Source organism: Agelaius phoeniceus, assembly GCF_051311805.1.
Source record: "Agelaius phoeniceus isolate bAgePho1 chromosome W unlocalized genomic scaffold, bAgePho1.hap1 SUPER_W_unloc_1, whole genome shotgun sequence".
Lineage (NCBI taxonomy): Eukaryota > Metazoa > Chordata > Aves > Passeriformes > Icteridae > Agelaius > Agelaius phoeniceus.
The window spans coordinates 1,656,761-1,679,096 of NW_027509866.1; the positions used below are offsets into that span (position 1 = coordinate 1,656,761).

General features: G+C 52.2%; 2 protein-coding genes across 2 annotated transcripts in view; one reads left to right on the forward strand and one right to left on the reverse strand.

Annotated features, from left to right (window-relative positions):
• LOC143691880 (uncharacterized) overlaps positions 1 to 22,336 on the forward strand; it is a 413,566-nt gene that overhangs the window by 342,234 nt on the left and 48,996 nt on the right. The gene's annotated exons all lie outside the window — the stretch shown is intronic.
• On the reverse strand, positions 10,012 to 10,986 carry LOC143692374 (olfactory receptor 14A16-like). The gene has a single exon (XM_077172608.1). It carries the CDS (start codon positions 10,984 to 10,986, stop codon positions 10,012 to 10,014), a length of 975 nt encoding a protein of 324 aa, XP_077028723.1.

A 22,336-nucleotide genomic window follows, 5' to 3' on the forward strand; every position in this document is an offset into this window, starting at 1 on the left:
TGTGACAGCACAGAGTGGGCTGTGTGAGGTCACAGATTGGGCTGTGACATCACAGAGTTTGTTGTGTGAGGTCTGATGTCACTGAGCAGCTGCAGCATCATAGAGGGGATTCTGTGTGACATCTCAGAGCAGGCTGTGACATCATGGCATGGCTGCATGACATCATAGAGCTGGCTGTGAGGTCAAAGTGTGTGCTGTGACATTACAGAGTGGCAGCATGACATCACAGAGAGGGTTTTGTGACATCACTGAGGGGAGTGTTACATCACACAGCTGTCTGTGACATCATAGTGTGAGGCCATAGAGCAGATCTTGCCATCATAGAGGGTGGCTCTGTGACATGAGGGAGTGGGTTGTGACATCACTGGGTGGCTGTGTAACATCACAGAGCAGCCTCTGACATCACAGAACAAACTGTGACATCGCAGTGTGACTCGTTGACATCAGAGTCTTCTGTGACATCACAGAGCAGCTGTGTAACATCACAGGGGACTGTGTGACATCACAGGGGCTGTGTGACATCACAGAGATCGCTGTGTGACATCACATGGGGGCTGTGTGACATCACAGGGGCTGTGTGACATCCCAGGGGCTGTGTGAGGTCACTGGGGAGGTCACTCTGCCCCGGCCCCCCTCACAGTTCCCCCCAGAGCAGTCCAACCCTGCTTGTGCACAGCGGGGTCCCCTGTCCCCCCGGGTCCCCCCGCCCCCGGCGCCGCAGCCTCCCCCAGAGGATTTTCCACGAGATCGACCCCAGAGCCTGACACGGGGACAGGGGGCCGGGCCCTGGGGATGGCACAGGAGGACAGGAGGACAGGGACCCCCCGGCAGCGTCCCCGTGTCCCCCAGGGCCAGAGCCTGGGCCAGGGCTCCTTCACCCTGGATGAAAGGAATGCGGCCCGAAAGCTTAACAGAGCTCAAACTTAACAGGACTTAACTTATACCTTAACCTTGACTGATACCTTCAATTTCAAATTTTAGCAAAAGAACAGCATGTAGCAGGATTTAATCTAACTTATAACCTATGACTTTGCAAGTTAACAGAGGATTAACATTTAACAGTATTAACTCAGCTTATAACTTATATTAAACAGGAAAAAAAACAACTCTTAGCAGGAAAAAAAAAAACCTCTTAGCAGTCTTTAACTTCACTTAGACCTTGTGACTTAACCTTACCTACAGGAAATGTAGGAAAGGTTAAGTCATCCTGGCCGCACTTGGCATCAACAGCTTTCTTTGGCAGGGTGAGAACAGGGATGTTGTGCCACAGAGGGAACAAAAGCAGTTCCCAGGGCTGCTCCTCCAGAAAGCAGGAGCTGGTTGGGCAGCAGCAGTGCCTGGAGCAGACAGTGTTTGTGATGAGCTGCAGAGGAGCTGAGCCCAGGGGCTGTTGGCCAAGGCCGAGCCCCAAGGAGCATTTCTCAGCTGGCAGGGTGGCCTGAGAAGGGGAGGGGGGAATGCAGCAGCACAGGGCCCATGGAACCAAGGGAGCATTGTGACACTGTGGGGCCCTGTGAGACCAAGGGACCATTGTGACACTGTGGGGCCCTGTGAGACCAAGGGACCATTGTGACACTGTGGGGCCTCATGGAATCAAGGGGGCCATACTGGCACTGTGTGACTCCATGGAATGTAGGGATCATTGTGACACTTAGAGGCCCCATCAAACCAAGGGTCCATTGTGACAACACAAGGCCTCATGGAACTGTGGAGACCATTGTGACACTTTGGGATGTCATGGAACCAAGGGGCCATTGTGACACTGCGAGACCCCATGGAGCGAAAGGTTCATTGTGACATTGCAAGGCCTCATGAAGCAATGGAGAGACCATTCACAGCCTCATGGAATCAAGGGGCCATTGTGACACTGAGGGGACTCATGGGATCATGGAGACCATTGTGACACTATGAGGCCCCATGGAATAAGCAAAGCATTGTGACACTGTGAGGCCTCATGGAACCAGTGAGACCATTGTGACCCTAGGGGTCCCCACAGAACCAAGAGGACCATTGTGATGCTGTGGGGCCTTGTGAAACCAAAAGGCCTTTGTGACACTGCAGGGCTGCATGGAACCAAAGCTCCAGGGTGACACTGCAGGGCCTCATGTCATCAGTGGTCCATTGTGACACTGTGGAGCCAAAGGAGGCCATTGTGACACAGCAAAATCCCAGGGTCCAAAGGTCCATTGTGACACTGCAGGGCTTATGGAACAGAGGAGTCCCGTGACACTGTGGGGCCTGGGGAACCACGGAGACCATTGTGACACTGCAGGGTCTTTGGAACCTAGGGACCATTGCGACACTCTGGGACCCCATTGAACCAAAGGTCCATTGTGACACTGCTGAACCTCATGGAAGCAAAGAATCATAAGGACACTGAGGGGCCCCATGGAACCAAAGAGACCATGGTGATATTGCAGGGCCTCATAAAAGCAAAGGAACACGGAACAGGTCTAACTGGTTTGGCCTCCCATGGACTGCCTGGCTGGTCCAGCTGACCATGGCATGTTGAGGGTTACTTCCCAACTGCTGCTGAAAAACTGGGGCTCTGTGCTTTCCTTCCTATGGAAAAGAACTGTCCTTGTCTTCCAGGCAGCCATGGCCAGAATTGGGATTTCACCTCCAAATTTTCATATATCCAGAGATTGTTCCCAGAGGAATATTGCCAGGACAAGTCTGGCTGGCAATGGTTTCACAAGGGTCACCTCTCATCTGTCCCCAAAACATTGGGGAAGGCTCCATGCTCTCTCTCCTTCCTATGGAAAAGAACTGTCCTGCTTCTCCAGGCACTCATGGCCAAGACTGGGAACGCACCTCCAAAATTCCTTATGTCTAAAGACTGCTCCAAGACAAAATCTCCCATTCCTGACAAGTGTGGCTGGCCTTAGCCTAGTGAGGGTCTCCAAACACTGGGTTTCTGTGCTTTCCTTCCTAATGAAAAGAACTGTTCTTCTCAGCCAGCTGTCCATGGCCAGAATTGGGATTTCATCTCCAACATTGCCTTACTGTAAGAGAGAGACTGGAGGAGATTGTTGGCTTGAAACATTTCATGTGTGGGGGAGGAAGGGGCAGGTCCAGCCTTGCCCTGCCCTGGAAGCCCAGCCCTGCCCTGCCCTGGAACCCCAATCCCCCCAGAGCCTCTATCCCAGCCCAGCAGTGGCTGCCAGTCCCTGGCACAGCACAGGCAATGCTCCACAGCCACCTCTGCAGCCCCAGCCCAGCTCCTGAGGGACCAAATGAGCCCAAGCCCCACCTGGGGGAAGGGCCCAGGGAGACCAAGGGCTATTGAAGGCTGACCACAAGGCAAGCACACATCTTGAATCTGCATCCTCATGGAATTTCCATCTGAACACTGCTGGAATCCAGGAGTTGGTAGCTGTGTTTGTGCTTCTCTAAAACACATTTTTCTCTCTTCCTGGGTCTTCTTCTATTTCTGTCCTCTTGCAAATTTTGATTAACTGAAAATTGAACAAACTACGAGTTTGTGAAGTTGAATGGGCCAAGTCAATGCTTTGAAAAATGGTTTTTTTGTTGATCGAATGTCCTACTAAATGTTTTGGCAAAATTTATTTGATTTTCTAAAGTTGCCAGTAAAGGCTTTGTTCTTTTGAGCTCCTGAGAAGCTCTTGTCAGAATTTCTCCAGTGAGTCCAACTCAGAGCACACAAACAATTGTAATTACTTTTAATGTCTCCTCGAGAGAGTTGTTTGGGGAATGGGGGTCAGGGCTTGTGTGTCCTGCTTGGCCCAGCCCAGGCAGGGCTTTCCCAGCCACATTCCACACTCCATTGCCCAGCTGGAGCCGCTGGTGCCTCTGAGTTGTGCTGCCCCAGCCCCAGGGACGCTCTCCTTGTCTGCCCATTCCCCCACGGTCTCTGGGCAGGGATGGCCTCACTGGGGGCTGCTGACATCCTCAGCAACTTGGAGGCTGCTGCTGAATTTCACTGCTCCAGAGGCTTGTTCAGCCTTCAGCTCTTCAGTGCAGGAATTCAGTGTCCCATGGCTCATGAACATTCAGAACACCTGAACAAGCCAAGCCTCTGGGAATCATTTGATTTTAATTTTCAAATCCTTTGTGGTTAAGTAGATCTCAGTAGTGTATTCAAACTGAATACATGACATTTAAAAAGACAGCGAAGAAAGATTTTTTAGGTCCTGTTTAGTTTTCTTTTCCTGTTAATTCATTGATATGTGCAATCTCCAATTTACACTGAATCCAAGTACCTCCTCGTGAATATTAAATAGATATGAAAATCAAGACCCTTCATGGCTGACAATCAATCAGACTCTGTCCCTACCCCCCAGCCCACCATTTCCCCCATCCAAGCCCTGGCACTCAGAGCAGCCTTGTGCAAATCTGAGCTCCCTCCAGCCCAGGCTGCACCTGCAGCTTTCAGCTCCTTGGCTCCAACTCCCACCTGCTTGCCTTGGAGAAGGAGCTGCCCGAGACACAGAGGGATGTTCATTTCTTGTCAGCCAACAAAGCCAAGGGAAGGCACAGCTCCATCAAATGCCAAAGTCATTCCTCTGCTGGATATTAAATCTACTTTGCACAGCAGACAGTCTCAGAGCAATGGAAAACACCTTCGGTGCCCAGCACAGATCCCAAGGTCCCCCCAAACCCTCCCTGCCCCGATTCTGCCCAGATTTGCTCTTTGCACACACGAGTCACACACTGAAGTCAGGAGCTCCCTCCATGCCCAGAGGGAGGAAAAGAGAGAAAGGGGATGAAGAGCTCTCCTGTGCAGAGCCAAGGTCCAAGTGCAGCCCCTGCAGTGGGAACCACAACTCATCAGGTTTGTGTCCTTTGGGCTCAGGGCCTGGTGACACTCAGAGGCACAGAAAGGTTTCTTGCCAGCAAATAGAAGATGAACATTTGAACAGTTTAATAACCATCACAGCTCTTCTCTCAGCTGCTCTCTGTGATGTCCCAGCAGCTTCTGACATGTCCACCATCCCCAAGGGATTTCTTCCAGGAACAGTTTTAGACAGAGACATAAGAAAAGGTAATTCTGTCATACATATAAACACAATTAGGATGTTTATATGTAATGTGGACTTGTATATGTAATATCTGAAGTTCAAATATATACCCCTAATGTGGTATATATTTGAACTTCAGAAAGACTGTCCACTAGCTGAAGCTCAAAGCATGAAACCAGTCATTTCAGAGGAACTTGAATGACCAGACAGCATCTGGATGAGAAAATCTGGGAGTGATGGAAAGGACATAGATCCAGTTGCTCTAAATGAAGAGATATTCTTAGACATGGACATTTAAAAAGGAGAGCAAGAAACACATGAAGTAGGTGGGGTCATTAAATATTAGAGTGAATGTCAGTGGCAAAGGTAGAGGGGAAGATGAGTATTTCTTCTCCTGCCATCAGTAGGAGAATCCAGTAAATCCAGGAAATTCCTGTTCCTGCTGGGAAAAGTTTGCTGTTTCTTAAAAGTACTCAAGTGACCCAGATAATAAAGATTTGCTTGTATATTATGAAACTAACAGGTATTGAAATCTGTGCCCCTTTCCAGGAAGACATCAGCTGTGTGCCCATGAACAGGCAGTGCCACTTGTGCCCTGAGGTGCCCAGCTGGGATTGGATCTCTCCAAGAGCACCTGAGGGAGAGCAGAGCACCTTGCAAGCTGCAGGTCCCTGACAGCCCCGCAGGGCTCCTGTGCCATCAACATCTGCTCTGCTCCAGTCTGAAACAGGGCCCAGCATGGTGCCGGGATCATCAGAGAGCTGAGGTGTGTGCTGGAATTCAATGGCCTCCCCATCCTGCAGCAGCCCTGCATTTCCCTGCTGCAGCCTTGGTCTCCAGCCCAGCCATGGAGGCTCTTTGGGCTCTGGAGTGTTGCTGCAGCCCCCAAGGGCAGCTGAGCTCTGCCTTTGGCCCAGTCAGGCCTGGCCAGCGCAGGCCATGCTCAGCAATTGCTTGTGTGTGCCTGGCCTTGCTGTCAGCCCCATGAGCGGCTGCGTGGCCCCTTTGTGGCCCTGTGCTGGCCCAGCCATGGTGGCCCAGCCCCTGTGCAGGCCCAGCCCAGGCCAGGAGCATTGCGGCTGGGAACGGCCCCTGTGCCGTGGTGCCCACAGCAGCCTTGGGGCTCTGTGCCCCATGGCCTCCCTGCTGGGCAGCCTCTGCCAGCTCCTGCAGAGCCCCTGGCACCTGTGGGGCTGCACAGACAGCCCTGCCCCGGGCTCTGCCGGCCTCTGGGCCAGCAGAGAGGCAGCCAGGGCTGGCCATGGCCGGGAACAGGCCCTGAGCCCCGCAGGAGGATGGAGCTGGGCCACAGCCAAACTCAGCCCAGGCCAAAGCTGGGCTCAGCAGCCAGGGCTGCCAACGCATGGGCACAGAGGCTGGCGCTGACAAATGTCCTGGGCCCCCTCCCTGCTCTGTCCCTGCCACCAAGGGCACAGAGCAGCCTCCTCTCTGGGCCACTTGCCTGTTTGCAATGCCTTGCACAGGCGCTGGCCCTGCCCCACAAGGCCTGGCCTGAGTCCTGCCCCTGCACGCTCAGCCAGGCTGAGATGGACACTGATGGTTTCTGGGCCAGGCTCTCGGAGCCCAGCCCAGCTCCCTGCAAGCTCTGCCAGCTGCCCTGAGCTCTGGGCAACACCAAGGGCCTCTCTGAGCCCAGCCCAGCCCAGCCGGCTCTGGCCCCACAGCTCTGCTCAGGCCAGGCTGCTCTGGGCACTGGCCCCATGGCCTCAGCTCCTGCCAAGGCCACAGCAGCAGCTGCAGCTGCCACAGGACTCAGCCCCAGCCATGGGGGAAGGTGCTTGGCCAAGGCCAAAGGAGGCTCCCTGGCTGCCCTGCTGCCCTCGGCCTGAGGTGCTGAGAGCTCTGCAGCCCCTGCTGCCATCCCATCTGCCCAGGGCAGCACCAGAGCCCCGGCCTTGGGGCCCTCAAGAGCTGCTCCTGCTCCAGGCCCAGGGCCCATGCCAAAGCTGGGGCAGCCACAAAGCTGTGCCCATTGCTGTTCATTGCTGCTCTGATGGGGATGGATCCTCAGCCACTTGAGGTTGCTAAGAATTTTCTACTCTAGAGGCCTCTTCTTTCTTGAGCTCTTCATTTCAGGAACTCACTGAAAAAGGCTCATAAATATTTTTTCAAAATACTCGGACAAGAAAGTCCCTTGGGAATAATTCAAGTTTTCAGTTCTTCTGTGGTTAATCAGACAAATTTCAGAAGTGTATTCCAAGTGAATGTGCTATATTGGAAAAAAAAGCAGACTGAACTGTTTTTCCAGTTTTCTTTTCCTGTTTATAATTTGGTATCAGCAATGTCCAGTTGATATTGACCCCCTGAAACTTCTAATGTAGCCTGAATAGATAAGAAGTTCAAGACCCTTCATGGCTGACTATCACCCAGACTTTTTCCCTACCCCATCCACACCATTTCCCCGTCCAGCCCCTGGCACTCCAATGGATCAGGAATGGTGTGGCCAGCAGGAGCAGGGCAGGGATTCTTCCCCTGTGCTGGGCACTGGTTGGGCAGCACCTCGAGTGCTGTGTCCAGTTCTGGGCCCCCAGTTTAGGAAGGACATGGAGGGGCTGGAGCGTGTCCAGAGAAGGGCAACAAGGCTGGGGAGGGGTGTGGAACACAAGTCCTGTGAGGAGCGGCTGAGGGAGCTGGGGTTGTTTATCCTGGAGAAGAGGAGGCTCAGGGGTGACCTCATCACTCTCTACAACTCCCTGACTGGAGGGTGCAGCCAGGTGGGGGTCAGGGTCTTCTCCCAGGGAACAGTGACAGGACAAGAAGACACAACTAAAACGTGCACCAATTGTTGTTTAGGCGAGATATTAGGAAATATTTACAATTCTTCTCTTTGGAATCACACTTTGGAACCCTGGGCTTTGGAATGGTCTGCCCAGGGAGGTGGGTGAGTCCTTGTCCCTTGAAGTGTTTCAGGGAAGACTGGATGTGGCACTCAGTGCCATGGTCTGGGTGACAAGGTGGTGTTGGGTCCCAGGTAGGGCTTGATGCTCTCCAATGATTTTTCCAGCCTGGTTGATTCTCTGATGAATGTGACACTGCAGGGCCCTGGGGAAGCAAGGGCCCATGGTGACAGTGCGGGGCCTGATGGCACTAAGAGGACCATGGTGACACTGTGTGCGACATGGCAGCACAGAGCCAAGGGCCCATTGTGACACTGTGGGGCTGGATGGAAGCAAGGAGCCCATGGTGACAGTCTGGGTCCTGGTGGAACCACAGAGGCCACTGTGACCCTACGGGGCCTTGTGGAGCCAAGGGACCATTGTGCCACTGTGGAACCAAGGAGAGCGTTGCTGCACTGCCAGACCTCATGGAACCAAGGATCCATTGTGACACTGCAGGGCCCAAGGATCCAAGGGACTTTCTGACACCAAGGTTTCCCATGGAACCAAAGGGACATTGTGACACTGGGAGGCCCCATGGAGTCATGGAGACCATTGAAACACTCAGGGGCCTCATTTAACCATGGTGACACCAAGTTGTCTGGTAGTGTGGTTCTTCTGGAGGGTAGGAGGGCTCTGCACAGGGCCCTGGACAGGCTGGATCCAGGGCCCAAATCCAACAAGGTAAGGTTTAACAAGTCCAAGTACCGGGTCCTGCATTTTGGCCACAACAACCCCTGAAGCACTACAGGCTGGGGACAGAGTGGCTGGAGAGCAGCCAGGCAGAAAGGGACCTGCAGGGACTGATGGACAGCAGGCTGGACATGAGGCAGCAGTGTGCCCAGGTGGCCAAGAAGGCCAATGGCTCCTGGCCTGGCTCAGGAATGGTGTGGCCAGCAGAAGAAGGGAAGAGATGGGCTGTTTACAGGGAAGGGAACAGGGATGGGCAATGGGAAGAAATTTGTAGCAGGAAGAGTAAAGAAAGCAAAGGTGAAGCCAAGGAAATGCTCAGGACAGTTTGGGGGTGGCTGCCAGGCAGCCCTGGCTCTGAGCAACAGCGTCTGCAGTGGCACAGGAAACTCCCAGCTGATGGGAACAAACTTTCTGGCTGAGTGCGGAGGCCAGGACAAAGCTGAGTGGTTTCCCTGGTGTCCCGCAGGCCTTGCTGGCCCCAGGGGCTGATGGCATTTGTGCTCCCTCAGCTTCATGTCCCCACAGCAACAGCATGGGGGTGCTGCCCCTGCTGTGTGCAATGCAAACAGGGGCTGCTGAGGCAGTGCTGCCGTGTCTGTGCCTGCAAGGATGGGGCACCTGTGTGAGCTGGGGGAGAGGCCAGGGCTGCAGAGGGGGGATGTTGTTGGCAGCTGCATGAGGACGCTCTGGGACGCTGCCCTGGGCTGTGCAGCGCACTGGGCATGGATCAGCCCCTGCTCTGCTGCTCCTTCCCGTCTGCCCTAGGGCCCTTGCAGAGCCCCAGCCATGCTGTTTGCCCCCAGCCTGCCCAGGGCCAGCCTGGGGCTGCTCACGGGGGTTTCTGTGCTGCTGAGCATTGGCCTGGCCGTGTTCTTGAGAGAGCCTGGGCAAGGAGCCTGGAGCCCCCAGGGCCTGGCCTGAGGCGTCAGCGCTGCCCCAGCAGTGCCCATGGCCTGTCCCTGCTGCAGCCCCAGCACTGCCACCCCCAGGGCTGTGCCCGGCCCCGAGAGCACTCAGGCCCTGCAGCAACACCAGGGCCACCAGGGCAGCGGGGCAGGGCCACGGCAGCAGCACTGGCAACACCAAGTGCTGCTGCTGCTGCTGCTGGGCACAGCTGCTGGGCCAGCACTGATCTGCCCCAGCTCTGCACACAGACATTGCTGCTGCAGCTCTAGAGAAGGCAACAAAAGGGCATCTCTGCAAAAAACTCTGCTGGGACATCCTTTAGTTCATTTAAAGACACCAACAGCATAGACCCTCATTGACACAGTGTGCGGCCACAGGGAAAGTGAAGAGAAACAAAATGAGAAATGAAACAATGACCTTCATTTGTGGACAAGATTAAAAGACTAAAATACAAAGTACTTTCCAAATGAAACAAACAAGAAGTATCAAAGATAACTTTTATTACAAGTGATATGCAGTATTTTTCCAGCAGTTTAATGTTTCCAAAACCATCCAGTCATCAGTCTCCACACTGCAGCCTTGAGCTCCTGGTTCCTCAGGCTGTAGATGAGGGGGTTCAGGGCTGGAGGGACCACCGAGTACAGAACTGACAGGGTCAGATCCAGCGATGGGGAGGACATGGAGGGGGGTTTTATGTGGGCAAATATGGCAGTGCTGACTAACAGAGAGAGCACAACCAGGTGAGGGAGGCAGGTGGAAAAGGCTTTGTGCTGTCCCTGCTCAGAGGGGATCCTCAGCACAGCCCTGAAGATCTGCACATAGGAGAAAACAATGAACACAAAACAACACAATGCTAAACACACACTAACAGCAAGAAGCCCAAGTTCCCTGAGGTTTGAGTGTGAGCAGGAAAGCTTGAGGATCTGTGGGATTTCACAGAAGAACTGGCCCAGGGCATTGCCATGGCACAGGGGCAGGGAAAATGTATTGGCCGTGTGCATGAGAGCATTGAGAAAGGCACTGGCCCAGGCAGCTGCTGCCATGTGGGCACAAGCTCTGCTGCCCAGGAGGGTCCCGTAGTGCAGGGGTTTGCAGATGGACACGTAGCGGTCGTAGCACATCACGGTCAGGAGGCAAAAGGCTACTGAAAAAAAAAAGACAAAACAAAAGAGCTGAGCAGCACATCCAGTGTAGGAGATGTTGCTGGTGTCCCAGAGGGAATTGTGCATGGCTTTGGGGACAGTGGTGCAGATGGAGCCCAGGTCAGCGAGGGCCAGGTTGAGCAGGAAGAAGAACACGGGCGTGTGCAGGTGGTGGCCGCAGGCTACGGCGCTGATGATGAGGCCGTTGCCCAGGAGGGCAGCCAGGGAGATGCCCAGCAAGAGGCAGAAGTGCAGGAGCTGCAGCTGCCGCGTGTCTGCCAATGCCAGCAGCAGGAAGTGCCTGATGGAGCTGCTGTTGGACATTTGTTCTGTCTTGGCATGGGGATCTGTAAGAAAAGTAATCATGGAATAGTTGGGTTTGGAGAGGACTTGAAATATCCCAGCACAGCCTGGGGGCACTTTCCCCCCACTGCCTGCCCAGGGCTCTGCTGCCTGGAACTGTCCCTGCCAGCAGCTGCTTCCCTGTGCCCAGGGCTGGGCCCTGCCAGTGCTGCCAGAGCCCAGCCCAGCCCTGGGGGCTCAGCTCTGCCCTGCAGAGCCCTCCCAGCTCAGGCACTGCCCAGGGGCAGCTCTGGCTCTGCAGGCTCTGATGGCAATGTCAGAGCAACCCTGAGGAGGCTGGAAAAGCAACACTGATGCTCCCCCTAAGGGCTGATTTCTGTTACTGCCTGGTTTATTCAAATTTGAGAGAAATTTTTTTTATTTCTTCTCGACCTGAACTGAGAGATGAACTTCTGTGAGATAAATTCCCATCCAGGAAACCAAGAGCAGTATATTAAAAAAGCAGGATTTTCCCTTTTATACAGCCCTTGCCTTTCTGTGCTCCCTGTATGATCTCCTTGGAAATGTTCTGCAGTTCAATGCCATGCTGTGAGCAGCCCTGAACAATGCAGCATCCTCCCCACACAAGGAGAACACTTCCAAGCCTCACCAGCTGTCTCCTGCCACCCAGATCTTGTCCCCCAGTGCTGGCAGCAGCTGCCAGGGCTGGCTGAGAGCTGTCCCTGGCAGGCAGCAGAGTCCCTGCCCCAGCACAGCGCCCTGGGCTGCAGGACCCTGCTCTGCAGGACAGCCCTGGGCACCCCTGGCTGCTCTGCACAAGAGACAAGCAGAGAATGTACTCACAGGCTCTGCAGGCATTGGGATGTTGCAGCGTGAGGAGATGGCTCCAGGAGCTGCAGCTGCACTGTCCTGCAGCCAGAGGTTCCTGTGCCAAGGGCTGGCAGTGAATGTGCCCCAGGCACTTCTCAGCCCCTTCCCAGCCCTGACTGATTGAAGCTCTCTGTGCCTCTGGGCTGTGCCCGGGCTGGCTGCAGGCAGTGCCCCAGCCCTGCTGGGCTGGCAGAAGAGCTGCTCATCCAGAGAAATGTGCTTTTGAAGCTCTTCTTGGTGAGCAGGAGCTGCCTCTGTGCCAGGAGCCCAGCCCAGCTCAGCAGCACAGACACAGCACAAGGACTTTAATCAGCCTCTGGGGCTTTGTGCTCAGGCCCTGAGCATCAGTCCCTGAGAGGGAGATGAAGAAACCTCTCCAGAACTCCAAGGCAGAATCCAACTCCAAAGTTTCTTGGACTTTTAATGGGTCCCAGTGAGGGACACGACTGAGCAAGTGTCCCCAGGCCCCAGGCAGAGCAGAGAACTGCAGGCAGTGATGACAGGTGGGGACAAAGAGAAGCCAAGTCTTGGTGCCCTGGGGCACAGCAGGGTCTGTGCCAGCAAGGGCTGGGAGGAGACACCTTGTGCTGAGGCCCTGGGGCCTCCTGGCACAGCCCCAGCCAGGCTGGGCACTGTCAGCCCCTTGTGCTGCCCTCAGCATCCCCCCCTAGCCCACATCCCAGTGGCCTCAAGGATCTGCTGCAAGGAGTCCCTGGGGAGCCTTGCTCAGCAATGGCCCTGGGGGCTCCTTTGTGCTCCCTGCAGGGACTGCAGGTTTTTCAAAGGACTTTGGCTTTGGCTTTGGCCTTGCAGTCTCTGAGAGGTTTGTGCAATCATGGCCTCCAATTATCTGCTGTAATTAGTCCCTGGAGAGGCTTTGTCAGTAACAACACTCAGTGGGGATCATTAATGCTTCAGGGTACTTCAGTTATTTGAAGGTACTTGGTGTTTCCCTTTTGATACAGACTCTGTGAGAGGTTTATGCAATCATGGCCCCAATTATCTGCTTTAATGAGTCCCTGGAGAGCTTTGTACTGACACTCAGTGGGGCTCATTAATGCCTTGAGGTACTCAAGGTTTTTACGGTACTTTATGGATTTACGGATACTTTTAGGTACTTTAAAGAATTTTCCTTCCCACACTGAGTCTCTGTGAGGTTTTTGTGCCTTCCTGGCCTCCAATTCTCTCCTCCAAGGAGTCCATGACGAGTCTGTGTTGGGTATCTTCCCCCTTTCTGTTTTACAACAAAGATGGAACTGAAAGAATTTTGTAGGACTTTCTAAAAGCCTCCAAATAAACATGGGACAATTAACAATACACGAACAACCCCTAAGAGAATTAATAGTCCTGTTGTAGCTAGACATCATCCAACCCTTTAGTCTCTTGGATTGGAAGAGATTATTGACCCAGTCTTTGTTTTCCACTTGAAGCTTCTTGAACCCTTCCTTCAGTACCTGAATGCTCTTGTGGATTGACTCGCTGTGGCTGGAGAGGTTCATGCAGCACATGCCCTCAGAGTCTACACAGCCATGCCCATGTGCCAGAGTAAAAACTCTATCGCTGTTCTGCAAGGTGGCGTGTCTGATGGTCTCTGTGTCTGAGAGCAGCCACTCAATGTGAGGGAGGCAGCATTGGTTTGCTTACTCAACAGGCACCCAGGATGGTCTGATTGCCCTAAAGCTTTAGCTGCAGCCACCCAAGGTAGTAACATGGAGGCTGCTATTCTCTTGTTTTTACTCCAATAGATGACATTATTTTTGCAATCAGATTCAAAGTAGTGTGTAGATCTTTTTGCTCTGTTTCTCTGGCCATTAGTCATTTTTGTGTTGGGTGCCAGCAAGGTAAGCCTCCCCAAATTACAAGACCTGCCTTTGATGTCTGAAGGGACACCAGGCCATGCTCTATCCTTGCAAATAAGAAACACACCCTGCAGCAAGTTGAGTAGGTAGCTACTGGACCAAGAAATTATGGAAGAGGTGTAATTACACCATCAGCTGTGGTTTTTGTAAGTGGGATGGTATGGGGAGATGTCTCTCCTGATAGTTTCTTTTTTTCTTGTAATTTTGTGTCTTTCACCCTCTTCCCATCTCAGACAGTAATAAAACCTTACACAAAAGTCCATTTTTACAGAGCTGAGAATTTCTACCCCCTGAGTTTGAGTGGTGCATGCAGGAGCTTCTGGGTCCAGTAGTCCCAACCACCGACAGGGTTGCACTTCTATTTGCCGTCAGGATTGTCCCTTGGCATACTGAAAATGGCACCCTCAGGTATTGGCCAGACATCTGTAGGCAACCCCAGCAGGCAGGTGGAGAAGGGGTCATCAGGGCTAGCGACAGACAGGCACAGGGTGTCTTGTTTCATGGCTTTTGCTAGAGTTATCCATACATTGTGCTTTGGCTGTGGGACTACCTATCCACTCAGGAGGAGCATTGTTGCAAACAGGCTGAGGAATGTGAGTAGAAACTTTTCATGTGTCATCTTTGAAAGAATTGCCTGGTCTGAAAATTGTCTAGTCTGTCAGGTGTTAGGATCACCGTCCTGTGGGTTTTGACTTGGGGTAGACTTGAGGGCTCCTTTGATGAATCCCTGCTCAGTAGCTGCAGGTAGGGCTTTATGTTCTTATCCACCAAGGTCCTTTACCACAAATGGTCTTGTTGTGGCAATTCAGTCTTCAGGTCCTTTGATGTTATGAAGTTCTGCACTTTGGAGACTGTCACTGTCACCTCCAATCTCGGACAATATTCCTGCAGTAGCTGTGAACACCCAGTTAGGAGCCCACTTGGATTGTGAGATACCTGTCACGTCTGCTCCCATGTCCACAAGCCCTGTCAAAACAATCTTTTCATTGTTAAGTTCCAGAGTGCAGGTGATTTTTGGTCAATCCTGATTTATCACATCCCTAGTGAAGTGTCATCAGCATCCTGCCTGGGCAATTGTTAGTCCTTGGGGTATAAAACAAGGTGGTTTGGGAGACAGGGCCAGCACTGTAATTTCTCATTGTGAGGACACTGATAGTATGGATGGCAATACAAAAAATCCTTCAGTGCTTGATTGGTAGCTTACTAAAATTAATAGTTCACAGGGCTGATCTTCGGGCCCCAGCTGTCCTGTCGATATTTCATGGGCAAAATAATCAGTTAAAACAACAGATTCCAGACTCAGCAACTTCAATTTTGCCCCTGGTGGTAAGGTGGTTGGCAAATGGGAGATGAGGTGCTGGAGTTTAGGGCTACATTATCTGTAATGGGTGTACAATTCAGCGATTGTAGGCATCATTGGCTTGAACATTTGTGTCATAGCCCGAGGCCACCTTGCACTCCAATGGCAGTTTTTGGCTGCTTGGTGTAGTTCCCTTTTGAGAAATTCCACCTAATTTGATGTTGATTATCCATTAGGGACCGGACAGGCCCGTCCTCCTTGGGGACAATCTTCTCTAAAATGTCCTTGTTGACCACACGGGAAACATATTTTTGGGGCCTGTAGATGTTGCTGGGGCTCCATAAAGGGGAATTTCATGGCCCCTAGGGCTTCTACAACTCCTTGCCCAAAGGCCTGGGCTTGTACAGCTGCTCTGTGTTCTGTTGTTCTGAGGCAATTACAGGCCTCAGTCATCTGCAGGAGTGTGGGTTCCAGCTCTAGTGGAAGGGCACACAGCACTTTCTTACATTCCGGGTTGGCATTGGCTACCCCCAACGATTTTAGTAATTAATTTTGAGTCTTTTCATTCCGGACTTGTTTCTCTAGTGCCTGTTTAAGGTGATCAATAAATTTCATGTAGGGCTCTCCAGGTTCTTGTCTTCTGTTTACATAGTCCAAATTGGGGGTGGTACCATCCGGTACCTGGATTCAAGCTTTCAAAACCATTTTTTTTTATATCATCCAATACTTCTCTGGGGATACCTGCTGCTTGATCATCTGGTAGGCTGTGTTGTCCTTCTCCAGCTAGATGGTTGATTGTCATTTCAGCCCTTGCCTCATTATTAGCACAGTCTTCTATTAATTCATTTAGCAAACGTTTCCATCCCTCTTCCCACAGGGTGTATTCTGTAGGTGACACCAACATGGTCATAATATATTTTAAATCATAGGGGGTTAAGATGTGCTGTAAACATGGCCCTCATTAGGCCATAAAAACAAGGTAAGTCCTTCCTATGGTCTTTAGCTGCCCTACACAGATCCTTGATTTCCCCATAAACCAATGGCTGATACCTGGGGTTCTGCCCCCTTCTTTCATAACATATGGGGGCAACGAGGAGTTTCAAGACTATTTGCCAGTCTCCTTCCTTAACTGCTTCCTTCCAGATCCTTTCCTAGGGATCTTCTGGGGTTGAGGGGCGAAGTGGCTCTGGGGAGTCCAAACTTTCTTCCTGGGAAGAAGAATAACTTGGACCAGAAACATTTGGATTAGAAATAGTGTGACAGTTGGGCTTAGTATCTTTGATCATGGGGTTATATTCTTCCTAGAGGGTGAGGCAAAGGGCGCTGCCACTTTGTCAGGTGTTGGGGAGGAAGGGCCTTGATTTAGGATGGCGGACTTCCAGGGTGGAGCTCTGGAGGCATGGCCCAGGGTGAAGGTGGAATGATTGACAGTGGGGGCGTGACCCGCAGTTGTGGGGGTGGAGTCTGGAGGTTCGTTCAGGGCGGAAGAGAAGGCTGTGGTAGCAGGAAATGGAGGAGCCAAGATGGAGGGAGGATGGTCGAGCTCCCGAGCCACATTCAGGCTCCTTCCATCTTGAGTCTCCAGGGCATGATGCTCCAAGACTGCGTGGCCATTGCCATCTTTGACCATCGTGGAAGGTCTGAGAAAGGCAGGTTTGAGGGGAGGTCCCAAGTTAGGAGTGACCAACGGATTGAGTTTTCGAGACACTGCTTGCTGGTGAAGGGTCTCAAGGATGGTGTGGATGATGGGGAGCATGCAGGGTGCAATGGGGTCCCTTTTGATCGAAAGGTTGTACAGTTTAACTCCCACTGAGTCCCAAAATTCAGTGGTATGGATTTCGTCAGAAGAGGTGTCTGGAAAATTTTTAATGATCCACCTCATGATTGATTTTAATTTCTTCTTTGAAAATATTATGTCATGATCAGTGAGAATTAAAGCACCCATATATGCTCCTTTCTACTTTGGACATCTGGCTGCCCATTTTTCTCTTTCTCTTTCTCTCCGGGGAAGAGCCACCGGAACACCCCAAATCAGTTATGGGTCATGGGTGCATATTGTAAAACACAGTGGCAAAATGGGCAATAAATGTCTTGCGTTTCCTCAAACCCACCTGCAATCCTATGCAGGTGAAACTCTCGCTGTCCCTGTGGATCCTGGCCAAGGTCCCTCGAAGCAATGATGAATCTGCCGGCCCGGCACAATCCAAAATCCCGGGGAGCGCTGGCCTATCCATCAGCTAACCCCAGCTGACATGACTGAATGTCAGGGCCCCTGTTCGGGCGCCAAAGGTCACAATGAGGGTGGCTGTGACAAACCTTTCTGGTTCCCTGACTTCAGGACAAGGGTGGTGAAAATGAAAAGGAGCAGATGCTGGAGAAGATGAATCAGGAAAGCCTTATAAATATGATTGCCTGGCAAAAGATTTTGAGAATATGAAAATTATAAATGAGATTGAAATGAAAGCAAGCTTTGAGATACCAAGCCTTAGTTACTGAACAATTGGAAAACAATGGTATGGCCGGCTGAAGGTAATCTTCTTTTGATGAAACAAAACCCTCTGCGTGCAGACAGGTCCAAGGGTCAGAGCAGACCCTACTAGATTGGCAGAAGGGGTCCAAAGAGTGGCAGTGTGTGTCTGTGTGTCTGGTTGTGTGTCTGTGTGTGTCTGTCTGTACTGGTGTTCCCATGGCTTCTGTCCCTTGGCACAAGGTTGTATCCACCACCCCTACGGACCACAAGAATAACTCCTTTTCTTCATTTACTCTGTGGTGTAAATGAACCATTCTATCTAATCATGATCAGAAAAATCAGAGCTGTATTTATATAAATCTATCTGGTATAAAATCTTTAATCCTGTGGGACAAATTGCTTAAAATTCAATTCCACCTGTCCAATCTTTTATACCTTTGAGAAGTCTGGGGCTGGGATTGGATCCAGCAACTCACATCTCCTCTGTTAGAAGGAATTTTAGAAGTCTAGGGGTCCTGCAGGGGTTTGAGGATCCATGGTGGCTGCTGGCTGCAATTTCTCCACCTCATGACTCAGAAGGAGTTTCTCCAATAAAGAAATAAAGTTTTTCCTGAAGCTCCCACCATGCCCATGGCAGGAACCCCTGTGAGTGTCTGGGCCATCCTGGCTCTTTGGCAGCCTGGGCACTCCTGGGATGTCACCGTGGAGCCCCCGTGAGTGCCTGTGACAGATCGGTGCCTTTGAAGCCCAAGGTGCCCTGGGATGTCACCATGGAATGGCTGTGACTCCCTCTGACCACAGGGCTCTTTACCATCCCCAGAAAGCCCTGGGAGGTCTCCATGGAGCCCCTGTCCATGCCTGTGACATTCCAGCTCTGGAACAGCCTGGAGACTCTTGGAAAGTCCCCATGGAACCCCTCTGAGGGCTTGTGACAAATCTGATCCTTAGCAGGAAACCATCACCAGGAGCCCGCTGTTGCTATGGTCAGTTTCCATGGCAACCATCCCCAGACCCCTCTTGCTATGCTCAGTCCCTTGGCAGCTCCATGGAGACCCCATGCCAGGGGTGGTTGCCATGGACACCAGCTCAGGACTGCAGCCAGAGCCCGTTGCCATGGCAACCATTGGCGGCCCCATCCCCAGGCTGATGGGATCCCAGAAGCACAGAATTGGCTGAGCTGGGAGGGACCCATCAGGATCCTCCAGTCCAACTGCTGGCCCTGCACAGGACACCCCAACAATGCCAGCCTGGGCCTGGCAGCGCTGGCCAAACGCTGCTGCAGCTCAGAGAGCCCTGGAGCTGGGACCCTGCCCTGGGGAGCCTGGCCAGGGCCCCAGCAGCCTCTGGCCAAAAACCTTTTCCTGATATCCAACCTGAGCCTGCCCCGACTCAGCTGCAGCCGCTCCCTCCACTCCTGTCCCTGGGCACCAGAGGGAAGAGGTTCCCACAGCCCCAGCCAGGGACCCGCTCCCAAGGCTGCTGCCATGGCCACCAGGGCTGCCACCAGCTGGGATGCTCGGTTTCCACGGGCTGGGCTTCAGGAATGGGATTCCCCAATTTCCTGCTCCCGCTAAAACCGCGCTGCCCTCGCTGCCCTCCCGCCTCCCATGGAAAGCACAAAAGGCAAAGATCCCGGACTGGGATAAGAACAATTTATTGGGAACAGCAATGAGATAAGGAAACAAACAGGAGCAGAAACAATATTGATAACAGAAGGGATAGGTAAAACTATTTACAGAGAAAACTACAACATCAACAACTAGTTCTTCCTGGCAATGTATTTCCTCCTGTCTGGAAAGGACACCCTTCTCCTCAGGGAGAGAGAGAGAGAGAGAGAGTCCCTTTCCTGCTCCTGGCAATGACCTGAGGTGGGCGTGAATGTAATGACACGGCCATGGCCAGACCCTCATGTTTTTCAATGCCACATCATGTCATTGGAAGGGGCAGAAAAAGGGACAGCTGTCTTCCCAGCATGGATCACAGGGAAAATGGAACACCAGGGCTCTTCCCAATGTGGATGCTCCAATGAGGGAAAAAGCTGGAGCAGTGCATGAAGCTGTTCCTTCAGTCGGGGCATTTGCAGGGCTTCCCTTACTGGTGGCTCCGTTGGTGTCTTGTCAAATGAGAGCTCTTGGAGAAGCTCTTCCCGCACTGGGGACACTCGTAGGGCCTCTCCCCAGTGTGGATGCGTTGGTGGATGATGAGGGCGGAGCTGCAGCTGAAGCTCTTCCCACACTCCAAGCACTTGTGGGGCTTCTCCCCATTGTGAAGCTGCTCATGGACCACCAGCTCTGAGCTCTGGCTGAAGCTCTGTCCACCTTCCTGCCTCAGGGTGGGTCTTTCCTCTTCAGAACACACTGGGCTGGGTTTGCAGCCCCTCCTCCTGTGTAATCTCTGGGGCTTTTCCTCCACGTTGGACTTCTGCAGTGTGGAGCCACTGGAATTGGCCTCTTCCATGAGGTTCTGCCACAGGGATTTGCCCTCCCTGGTCTCCATCCTCAGCTCCTTCCCTGGGGGAGGAAGGCCAAGGAGAGGATGGGATTTGCCTCCGTGCCACAGGGAAGGGGAAGGAGATCCCCCCAGTGCATCCCCAGCAGGACGGGGTTGGCAGCAGGGTTGTCCTGCAGCCGGGGGCCGTGCTGGGCTGGGAGATGGAGCAGGAGAGAGGGGGAAAGGGGCACTGACTTCCTCCTCACCTGCCTGGGTGTCCCAGGGCATTGTGTCAGTTTGAAAAGACAGGTGTCTGCTAAGGAAGGCAGGAGACTCCCTTGAAATGGAAAATGTTAATCCCTTCACTTGGAATTATAATTTTCAAAACAAGAGGCTGTCAAGCAAAGTCTTTGGGAATAGGAATAACAGTTCTTCAGAAGGAAAATTAAAAATACAAATGCAGTAGTACTAAAAACTACTTACAGAGTAAGAATATGACCTGACACCCTGTGGGTCAGAGTGTTGGTAGCACTCCTGTTAAATGGTGGCTGCAGTGCTCCTGCAGGGACAGGTGTGGTTCTGTTGGAGCAGTGATCCTGTGGAAGGGTGGAGTTTTCCTCTGAAGGTCCAGTTGTGGCGTCGATTGGCCTGGTCTTCCTCTGGGATCCAGTGGAGCTGAAAGCTGCTCTTCTGGGAATCCTGTGGGAAAAGGCTGTCTCTGATGTTCACATTATCAGATTATATCCCGGTAGGAATGCTTGGCTCCTCCCTCTGGGCAGATCTTCTCACAATGGGATGTTGGAATTTTTATCAGTGACACTCAATGGCCCATTAACAGAAGATATCTCCCTGGAGGGAGGATTCATGTGGAAGAGATAAAGTAAACTGCTCAATTAACAGATGATAATTGCCCCACCTTTAACAGAGGGTAATTGAATACACACCCAGCTAAACCTGAGACACTGTTCCAGCCTTGGAAAGCAGGATTTGGTACCAGATTCTTTAGGGAATGCAACCCTGATTGAAGGCAGAGATAGAATCCAGACCCTGCAGCCAGAAATGGACAGTTGTGTGATACTCATTTCAACATCTTCTCTTTTGGAATTATTGACTAATGATTATTTGCTTTGCCTACCTAATATTTTTGTAATTTTTTGCAAATTTGCATTATCTAAATTACACTGTTCCTTAAGTTAAGTTGGTGTCTGTGTCTTTGGTGCGGGCCCTGCCCACTGGCGAAACAGGGCCCAATCCTGCCTAAGTGTTACCTGGGGAGACAAAACCCTCACTGCAAATGTGCCCCCTTCCTCCTTGTTCCCCACACTTCATGCACTGATCATGATGTCCTATGGTCTGGGGTATCCCTGGGGTCAGCTGGGATCTCCTGTCCTGGCTGTGTCCCCTCCCAAGCTCCCCCACAGCCTCAGCCCCTCCCCAGCGTGGCCGAATGAGGGGCAGGACAGGCCTTGGCTCAGTGCGAGCTCAGCAAGAACAAAACCATCTCTGCGTGCTCAGCCCTGTGCTCAGCCCCCGGGCCCGGCATTTCCTCCACTGCCACCCCGGAGCCCCCTTTCCCACCCCTCTGCCCCACGGCCGCCGCAGCACCGGCTGACAATAGAAGCAATTCTGGGGCAATTCCAAGTTTCCTTGGTTCCTGCACAGCTCCAGCTCAGCTGCTGGCAGGTTACAATTAAAGAAAAGTTCAAATTTGGCCCAATACAGATATTATTAAAAGGAAGGGAAAGCTCTGTGTAGCTGTCACAAAGGTGACAGGGATGAAGAGAATAATGATTCTCACATTTGGAAAAAACCCAAGCCTGGGAATTCAGTAGTTATTTGGGAATTTAGCTACTTGAGCTGGGCTTCTTGTGGGACTTTTAGCAGCCTTGTGTTCCTCACCATGTGGTGAATGAACCTTGTCAGTGTTGCTGGTATTATTTGCTTCATTTCCTCCAGTGATTTTAACAAACTTTTCAAGTAGGGACAACAAAGTATTTTCTTTACACTCCAGTCCCACAACAGCCATTTTCCTCATCAGTTCTCCCATAGGTCGCTCAGACGAAGCTGCATCCAAGTTTCCAAGAGTTCCTCCAGAGAGACACACAACCTCCTCAGAGGAAGGAATCATGCTGTTGTCAAAGGCAACTGGGGTCAAAGAACAGTGCCCTGAACTCACTGTGCCAAAATAATTTTGCAATCTGGTTAAGAAAATATTAGAGAGATGCCATTTGCCCTGGAGCAGGGCAAGTGTGACATTGTCCCCTGTGGGTGTGTGGCCTTCCCGGGGTGGGGGTTTTACACCTGAGCCAGTTTGGGTAAGGGGGGTGGTGTTCTCCCCCTGAGCAGGGATTCCCCCACTGTTTCAGGCTGCAGTGTAAGATGGAACCAAATGCATGTTTTCAATCCCCATCTTCATCAACTGCTATAATCAGGTGGGGCAGTGTTCTTGATCTCTTCCATGCCTCAGCCCTGATAACGCCCTCC